At 41.1% G+C, this 9,726-nt stretch overlaps 2 protein-coding genes across 2 annotated transcripts in view; one reads left to right on the top strand and one right to left on the bottom strand.

Annotated features, from left to right (window-relative positions):
• Positions 1-487: 487 nt before the first annotated feature.
• Positions 488-1,973, top strand: cebpd (CCAAT enhancer binding protein delta). Its single transcript, XM_044368675.1, has one exon. The coding sequence runs from the start codon at positions 751-753 to the stop codon at positions 1,645-1,647; it is 897 nt and encodes a 298-aa protein (XP_044224610.1). The 5' UTR covers positions 488-750; the 3' UTR covers positions 1,648-1,973.
• Positions 1,680-9,726, bottom strand: part of spidr (scaffold protein involved in DNA repair) — a 34,209-nt gene continuing 26,162 nt past the window's right edge. Inside the window, exons 12-20 of the mRNA XM_044368670.1 lie at positions 9,307-9,394; positions 7,947-8,087; positions 7,788-7,847; positions 7,047-7,245; positions 5,703-5,900; positions 4,314-4,407; positions 4,108-4,222; positions 3,250-3,306; positions 1,680-2,591 (exon numbers count right to left, since the gene is read on the bottom strand). Coding sequence (XP_044224605.1) covers positions 2,472-2,591; positions 3,250-3,306; positions 4,108-4,222; positions 4,314-4,407; positions 5,703-5,900; positions 7,047-7,245; positions 7,788-7,847; positions 7,947-8,087; positions 9,307-9,394 — 1,072 coding nt within the window. The 3' untranslated portion in view covers positions 1,680-2,471. The remainder of the gene's footprint in view (positions 2,592-3,249; positions 3,307-4,107; positions 4,223-4,313; positions 4,408-5,702; positions 5,901-7,046; positions 7,246-7,787; positions 7,848-7,946; positions 8,088-9,306; positions 9,395-9,726) is intronic.

The raw sequence follows: 9,726 nt of genomic DNA, 5'->3' as shown, positions 1-9,726 counted from the left end.
TTAAATCAGTACTTTTCAGCCACCCTGAGAGGTCAAATAACCTCGTGATTTACATCGTGATAATAATAGTTGCGATTATAAATAATGAATGCCTGTCTGTAAGATTAATGGCAGCCTAAAAAAATAAAAATAAAAATAAAAAAAGGGTGTACGTCTTTGTTTTGGCGGTTTTCCCTCCAGTGTTACACTTTTATCACACACTCTTTGTACATTGTGCCACTTTTGGGACAGACATTTATAGTCCGACTAATTAAACGTAGTCACAAACACGCAGAGCCTTACAGTACAGTATGTAAACAACTCTGAACCATTCATACAGTCGTAGTAAAAAAAAAAAGTGGGTGGCATGAGGAGCAAACACGCCCTCCTCTCCTCAAATGGGAAGTTGACAGACACCACGTGACCCCCGCCTTGCCTTGACTGGCTCGTGACAGGGAGGTGCGTGTGACGTCAGCGGGGGGAACGATACAAAACACTCCGCGAAAACTAGAAACGTTTCAGAGAGGTGAAGTCTCATGTCAAAAGAGTTTTACTGGTGTTTCTAATGACAGCACCCTGACAGTCTATACCCAGGGATAAAAAAAAAACGCCAAAAAAAACGCCAAAGAAGAATTTTTTTTTTAAAGGCGCCTGTTAAGAAAGTAAAGCCGCTGCAGGGTGTTTTTTTGTGCAGAGCTGTCACACCTGTTGGTCACATTTTAACAAGTTTTTAATTCCTTCCTAAACCACGTGGACAAGTTACCAGAGTTCATGTGTGACATATACAGCCTGGACTCTCACTGCGTGTCTCCACCATGCAGCATGAGTTGGGCAATGGAGCCTGCTAACTTCTACGAGAGCGCAAAACTAAGCGGACCGCAACAGGGGGTCTGCAAGCCGGGCAACAGGAACGACGGTGGCGGTGCATCGGGCGAGGACGGCACCATGGTGGAGCTGAGCACCGCCCCTGCCATGTACGACGACGAGAGTGCCATCGACTTCAGCCAGTACATCGAGTCCATGACAGCCGTGCCAAACCTGGAGCTCTGCAACGACGAGCTCTTCCTCGACCTGTTCAACACTGTGAAGCAGGAGAAGGCGGATTTCTACAACATGTCGAGCTCCGCGGTGCTGCCCGGCAGCATGCACCAGCTGTCAGCCGCGTACACCGCCGAGAGGAAAGCGGACAGCGGGCTGGATAAGGGGGCGTTCAGCGCGCCTATCAAGCAGGAGTCCGACTGGAGTGACAGCGACATATCCTCATCCCTGCCTTCCCAGATTGAAACCTGCGCCCAGACCTCTGTCAGCCTCCCCACGGGGCAGCCGACTCCCCCGACAACCCCGGAGCCTGTCTCCGCTGTCAGCTCGGCCAAATCCTCCCCGCGGAAGATGGGGAGGGAAAAGGGCAAAAAGGCGGTGGACAGGTTCAGCTTTGAGTACCGTCAGAGGCGAGAGAGGAATAACATTGCCGTGAGGAAAAGCAGGGACAAAGCCAAGATGCGCAACTTGGAGATGCAGCAGAAGCTGATTGAACTGACCTCAGAGAACGACAGGCTTCACAAAACTATCGAGCAGCTAACCAGAGAGCTCACCGGACTCAGAGATTTCTTCAAGCAGATACCCAACTCCTCCTATCCGGGCTCCTCCACGGGTGTAGAGAGCCGGTGACAAATTCATGTGTCACTTTTTTCTTGTACGAACTGAGCTTTTTTTTTTAGGAGACATACCTCAACAGACATTTCGTCTTACCATCTGTACCAGATGTATTTTAAGCTTACCATAATGGCACTGGAAAATATATGATGTTGCTGCCATATTTTTGTGGGATTTTCTCTGTATTAAATTATTTTACCACTGCATTTACATGATATGGTACATGTTTTATAATTCCAAACTTTGTATAAGAGCCAGAGCATGATCTTTTATATAGTTTGTATGAAACCTTGAAACATTTTTGTTTATGGAATATATAATAAAAATCGCTTTAAAAGGTGCACAACTGCCTGGTCTGTGAGTAGTCTTTGTATGTAAATAGCTTGCCCTAGTTTAACAGCTGGATTTTTCACAAGAAGTGAGAAAGTGCAACAGGAAGTTGAAAGTAAAGTCAGCAATAATAACACCTTTTATTGACACAGATTCAAGCACCAGTTAGAAATCTTACAAACAGAGGTAGATGACCACTTAAAAAAAAAAAAAAAGTGTTTACAGCCAAGTCACATCCCAAGTTGAAGAAACCACGTGAGCTGTTCTGACAGACTGCATACCACTGGTCTACCCTTGGGCTGTCAACTCCTGGTCCGCAGGCTCACATATCATTAACACAAACAAGACCTTGTCTCTTTGCAGCCCGTTCACTTCAAGCTGTCAGGGAGGCCTTCAAGGGGGGTTGAGAGAGGGGGCGGGAGACTAAACTGGCTCAAACCAAGGCCTAGTGTGCAGATCCTTGGAGCCACGCTGAAGCCTGAGGATTGATATCATTAGCTCCGAACGCCTCACAGGCAGATTTCTTCCAGGCCGATCCACAGAGCCGGTTTCCTGGTGACGACGCGGACGTAGACTGCGAGGGGGCCCACCTCTTTTCCCAGGACATTCTCCACATCGTAACCTGGGAACTGAAACAGGCGGTGCATCAAAAACCTCACACCTGCACACTGCAACCACAAACAATCCTATTAACATATCCGTATTTACTTCTGTTTAGGCTGCCAACTCATCTTTTTTTTCTTCGAAATAATCCCCTCTACTGTCCTGAAAGTACTATTCATCATTCTTCCAACTGATGATGTTGCTGAGGTTGGAAAAATACCGAAGGCCACTTAAGGCCTCTGACCTTTGCACTTCTCATTGGTCAGCAGTATTTCTTGTGAACTAAAAGTTAATTCTGTATTCCCCTGGGAATGCAGAATAAATGCATAATGTAATGTAATGCATACAAAAAGGTAAATTACAATGTATTTGCATGTTTATTATCAGCACTGCCCCTCGGAGGTTATATTTGAATACGTCCAGCGTGCAAACAACATGCAAAGTTAAAAATAATCACTAAATGCGGGAGGCGGTGGAATATTTTGGCAGCAAATTTCTTGAACTGTATCATTGGTCAGCATGACTCAGGGGATTTTGTTCATTGCAGAACAGGCTTTTATCACTATGATATGAACAGATGACTGTGTTTTCAGGACGTATTGACAGAAAATCAATACACCGTGCAGCTCAATGAGAGGCAGGTATTTTCCAGTGTTATGTAACAGTGTGTCAAAGCAAAGCTACCTCGATGCCCTCCAGAGCCGCAGTGTTCAGGATGGACATGATTGTTTTTTGCTGCAGCTGTCAGAAAGAAAAAAAAAAAGGTGCAGAAACATTAATGTCTTTTTAACTATCACCTTAATGTTGTAAATTTAAACCCAATGCTGCACTGTGCCAGCTATTGAATAACACAATTGACCCAGGGGTTAAAATATCATGACTGATAAGAATACTGATAGTTTTATCAGTTTGGCTGACTTATTTACCTGATTACAATGTCACACCAGGTTTTCCATTATAAAAATAACCATCATGCAGATGCAATTAAAGTGAAATGATTTTAATTCTGTTATCTATAGACATGCTGAATATGAATTTTATCTTTCTGTTTGACTGCATTCTCTGTACCGACAAGTGTCACGGTCGACTACAAAGGAGAGCTTTGTGAACATGTATTCAATGTCTTGCTGATAGACACTTGAACAGGATACTCGCCTGTCAAGAGGGTTTGAAAAAGCCTGGCCAGTTGCAGGACAAGCTATCTGATAACTGCATCAATCATTTTTTTCACCAAATAATTAGTTCCAGCTTCTCAAATGTGAATATTGGCTTGTTTTATTAGTCTCGTATGCCAGTAAACAGACTGCTTTGAGGTCTTGGAGTGTTGGTCGGACACAATAAGACATTTAAAGACGTCACCTTATGCTTTTTATAGACCTTAATATTACAAACTACTTGATCTTGCTGCTTCCGTTTTGTGCACTTACAGTTACACAAAGTGAAATCATATCCCATTAACCCTCTAAAAAGTTGGTATTTTTAAGTTTGAGTCATCATAAAGGGAACATAAAATACATTTTTGAAATGCAATCTTGTTCTCACCTTAACTTTTATAGTGCAATCACTTATTGAAGAGGAACTCAGGAAGACTTCCAGTTGGATCCTTGTGGCGGGTTTGTCCACCAGTGACTTACAAGAAACACAGTGGAAGTTCTGACTATGAAAAGAAAATATATAAAACAAAACCTAAGTTATGCTTCGTCATGATGATTCACATCAAGTTATTTGGATTCATCTTCAAAACTTACGGTCTGTGAGCTAACATTTCTAAACTGTCACTTCCACAGTGGTTGCAGGCCGGCCAGGAGTAAGCTGTGTTCTCATCCACGCCAACTATCACCCCTGCAGAGAGAAATACAGCTAATAAAATCAACATTAACACATGCACACACACACACACACACACACACAAAAACCCTTTGGAGAGCAACCATGCACACTGTACCTTTCATCATGGCTTTACTCTCCACTAACCATCTGCTCAACTTTCATCTTAATTTTTATTTACATGTCTTGTTGTTTTCAGCTGTTGGATGCCAAAGGAAAAACGGTGACGCCTAACGAGAAGAAACACTGATAAATGATCTACGCATAGGCTTCAAAGTGTGTGTATGTTTGGACCAGAGTGTTGGAGATAAAAACATCACTTTCACTTTTATCTGAGATTGCAGTGATAAATTCAGCAGAGACATACTCCCTGCCTGAACAACATCTCACTTGACAACCAAAAGAGCAGCTGCCCCACAAACACAAACACAGAACCGTAAATAAGATACTGAATTTAACACTGATAAAAAGTTCTCGTACATTCCGGTCTGAGCCTTTTTTCCACTGGTAATTTCCAGATGACACTATTCACGCATGAGTGCAAAAGATAATATGTTTGTTTTGTTTGTTTTTTTCCAGCCACCTGACCAAACATGTATGGCCAGAGCGGTCAGAACCAAGAGGGTTCACAGTACGATCTTTGCCTGCAACTGTGACACAGATGCAGATTATTATCTGATTTAGCTTGTTTTTTTCTAATAAACCACATTAACATAATTGGAAAGAATCGAAGAAGGAAAAAAGCAATATTTAACTGATTATTGGTCGCTGCTGAAGCAAAAAAAAAAAACAGTAAAGCAGTTCATCTATATGCAAAAACTCTTCAACTTTGAGCTTTGTCTGGGTTTAAAAACATTAAAAAGCTTTAAAATATTTAAAAAAAAAAACATCTACACTGACAGTATGTGCAATACATGTTTTGTGGAAATGCTGGTATGTGCCTTCTGACTGTAACTTATTTTCATATTATGCCACCCTCATCTGAAATTTAAAGCCTTATGTGGGGCAGGCATGTTAATTTAACTGAAAAAATGACATGGGAATTGACATAAATCCAACAAAATTTCATGTGTTTTTATTTTATACAGTCCCAAACAATGACAGCCCGAGGACACTGACTAACAAACAGCAGAAAGCAATGCTTTAAAGCCACATCAAGGCCTTTTGCGGAGCAGTTAACTATATATGAAAAAACAAGCGGTTTTCTTCCCCTGAGAAGAGAACACAGTGGGGGCATGTTGGAGGAGGAATCAGTTCAGATGAAGCGAGCTGCATGAAAACCACAGGATTCAGTGAAAGGGGACACTGACCTGTGAGAGTGCAGAGGGAGTTGGGTGTGATCTCCAGACCCACGGGATCCAGTCTCACAGGTCGGGGCAGGGGCTGCGCCTGGGGATCGGTCAGCGACTGTGAAAGTGACCGTGGCCTGGCTGTGGATGTGAGACTGCCCTCAGGATGCACGTCAGAGCACATCTCAATGACTGACTGCTCCTCGCACAGGAGGACACCTAGATGTTTTGAAATTGAGAGATGGTATTACAAAAGGAAATCTACTGACTGTGCTGATCCGCAAAACCAGAAGACAAGTTAAGGTGCAGTGATGGAAGCAGATCTCAGATCCTGAAGTAAAAGTACCAGTACAACAGTGTAGAAATACTCACATTACAAGTAAAAATCCTTAATTCAAAATCCTATTTACTGTAAGCAAAAGTACAGAAGTATCAAAAGTATTAGTGCTCAAAAAATGTTGTCTATGACTAATATATCATCATACACGACATTAGATCACTGATATTGATGGATCAATGTGTAAGTAGCACTTCACTGTTGTGGCTGGTTCATATGGTGCTAGTTTTATTTACTGTTGGGTAAGTATCTTGGGGATGGGCCCCTCCAAAGGGACACAAGATAAATCTGATGGGTCATGAGATGATTCATGAGGAAGAAAAGAGGGAAAAAAAAAAGTTCTGCAACACAGATTTCTATTTTATTCTATTCATTTTGGAGTTTTCTCTAATCTTTTTTGTTTTTGTTAAATCTTGGATAATTTGACCTATTTGACCTCAGCTCAGATGAAACCATCTGAGAAGTTTCGAGGGCTTGAAATCTCTCTGTGGTATAACTGCTATCAGCTTATACAAATATGAAACATGATAAGGATTTTTGTGGGATGTCACAAGTTAAAAAAAAAAGGGAGTTACTAGTTTAATCTTTAGCTGTGCACTGTAATATAGAAACTTATAGGTTTTGTATGAAAAATCGTTATCTGTAGCTGTAGCTGGGGAAAAAAAATGCAATATTTCCATCTGAAATGTAGTGGAATAGAAGTATAAAGTAGCAGAAAGTATAGTACAAGTACCTCAACATTGCACTTTGATACAGTATATATGTTGTACTTTTTCTTACAGTATATTTAACTGACAGCTATAGTTACTGGTTACTTTTCAGATTTAAATTTAAACTATCCAACAGTATATAAAGAAGTTCAAATTAGCTTTAAGTATATTTTGCTGAGTACTTCTGCAGTGCGTCAGTTAATGTACTGTTACTTCTCACCACTATTTGGGTGACTTGTGCACTCAGTCCTGTGAGGTAAAACCACAGATACAGAGATAGTGATTTGAATGGCATGACAGGTCACAATAAAGCGCTACCATGTTCTTTGATGGCATCTCTGAATGACATTCGACAGGCAGCGGGGGAATTTAGCGCTTTGAGGACAGAGGAAGTAAGCACACAGGAAGTGTTCACACACAGGGCCACTGTGCGCCTGCATGGCCTCTCAGGTGGCTCTTCTTGAAGACTAGGGTCTGTCAGCACCAACCAAACCTCACTTCGGCCTATATCACAGTTCTGAAGAAGACAGAGACACTGAGAATTACTTAGAAACAAGCACACAGTGACCTAGAAAGCATTAATGTAAAGGAAACACGACATATCGAAAGCTTAGAATGCAAAATTTAGACGCATGTGTTAACTTCTCTATCTAAGAATCACCTGGAAATAGCTTTGATGAGATTATTCATTCAACAAGCTACAGACAATGCTGGTTTACGACTGCAAAAGCATTCACAAGTGTATCTCTGTTTCCGTGGTGTTGAGCATGTGGCAAAGTCCACCACTTTGTTCTGATCTACTATCTCATCTTGGTCAAAGTTTAAAGGTTTCACCAATCAATGGTAAAGAACAGCCGGGCCTCACAGATTGTCATACACCCAGCGATATGAAGGCTGGTCTCTACGTCAAAGCTGAATCTTATCAGTTTGTTGGTTCAAATGATCTCTAAAAGATGATTGAAGAGCTTCAGAAGACACAATGTTGATTTTGTTCTTCTGACTTAAGTAAAATTAAGTCAGTGTTTTTGTGCTATAAGAAAAAGAAAAAGACACAAGTACCTGTATTCTCTTGTATATGACAGTGGCAATAAAACTGCAGCGATGGGTTTTGAGCTCACTCTGAAAAAAAAGTTTAAGATTATTGGCACCCACAGGCTTATGACATGACCCACTGAAGATAAGCACATTTTTTAAATTTCTGTGTGCAAACATTTTCACCTGCAGCACGTCTCGTAAGGTTCGTTCTGTGGGGGGAAGGTAGAGCGGGGACACAGCCTGCTCCTCAGTGGGTTCAACTGAGCTCTCCTGACCTGACAGCAGGTAGCAGAAACTTGGAGCCGGACCTGGAGGACGGCTCTCCTGTAATAAAAAAACAACAACAACAAAAAAACAGACAGGACACTTTTGAACACTCTCCGTGATAAAGAAAATGTATTGAATCCTGAATTTCTATCAGTTATCCTCAAAATAAGCCATTCTTCCTCATCAGATCATTAAAGACTTAAAGGACTAGTTTGACATTTTAGAAAATGTGCTTATTCACAGGAAGTTCACTGACTTCCTGCAGTTTCCGCTGGTTGCCGGGCAACCTCACAGTGACAACAACACCCTAGGAAGTCACTGCGCCCAACTTTTACAATTCAGTTTTTGTACAAATTACACAAACAAGATATAAAATGTTAACTGGTGAGCTTTAGAGGTGCCAATAGGTAGGTTTTGCTTTCGGACAGAGCCGGGCTACCTGTTTCCCCGTTTCCGGTCTTTGTGCTAAGTTAAGCTAACTCACATCTACGTTGCATCTGTTCTTGGTATCGATCTTCTCATCTACATCTTGATGATTCAAAGCAAAATGTTGAACTATTCCTTTAATATAATTGTCAGCACTTTTGAATCAGTTCAACATTTTAGACGTATTCTCTGGACATGTGCAGCAATGGTGCATTTCTGTTTTACTGCAAAAAAGGCTGGATATGAACGCAAATGCAGAAAACTAAACAGTGTTTCCTGTTCAAATGAATGTATTAACATTCCTAATGTAGTTGAAATGATTAGTTGATTGATTAATATCTGCAACTATTAATAATTAGATAAACAAAAATGCCAAATATTCCCTAGTTTCAGCTTCTCAGTTGCTTTTCTTTCTTCTCTAACAGTAAACTGAATATCTTTAGTTTCTGGTGTGTTGTGAGACAAAGTAAACTATTTGATTATCGATTGTTTTCTCGACTAATAGTTTGATCTGAAAAATGTCTGAAATGAGCGAAAAATGCCTAAATGACATCCTCAGATTGCTTGTTTTGTCCGACCAACAGTCCAAATCCCAAATATATTCACTTTACAATGATATAAAAACGCAGAAAAGTAGAATTAAGAAGCTGGTGCCAATAAATGTCGAACAATTAATAGATTATCAACGTAGTTGTCAATTAAGATTGACTAATCTTTTAAAATTGTTTCAGCTCTAACTTCGATGTCTCCACTTTGGGCTTTTAGCCATTTTGCACATTCAGATTTTACAGACCCAAACTAAGGCCTCATTTGGTGAAAATGCATGATTTGTGCATCGGTGAGAACTTACACAGGACATGCTGGGTGTGTTTCCATGATCTTTAAGAGGCATCAGTGGGGGCCAGAGACAGTCTATCAAGCTGAAAAGCCTGCTGCGCCTGAGAGTGAGACAGAAAGAAAGAAAGAAAAAAAAGGAGAGTAAGGAGAGGGGCACTGAAGAGGGGGGAGAAGGAGAAACTTGTGAATAAGGGACTTCAGTGGGAAGATAGGGAGCTTTCACAGCCTGTTTCACTTCCACTGAAACACGAATCTGTTAAGACAGAGCTTGTTTTAATGTCACATAGAATTAACAGAGAGCATGCTCGGGCTGGCAGATCAGATACACATAAAAAAAACTGCTTTTACAAGCAGGTTTTGAGATACTGAAGGGTGGGAAAACAGTTCACACCCCATGTAAATCACGATACGATTGTGGTGCAAAAATAACAAG

The sequence above is a fragment of the Thunnus albacares genome, chromosome 12 (genome assembly GCF_914725855.1).
Source record: "Thunnus albacares chromosome 12, fThuAlb1.1, whole genome shotgun sequence".
NCBI lineage: Eukaryota > Metazoa > Chordata > Actinopteri > Scombriformes > Scombridae > Thunnus > Thunnus albacares.
Note: the sequence above shows the minus strand (reverse complement) of the source record. Positions and strands in the feature narration are given on the sequence as shown.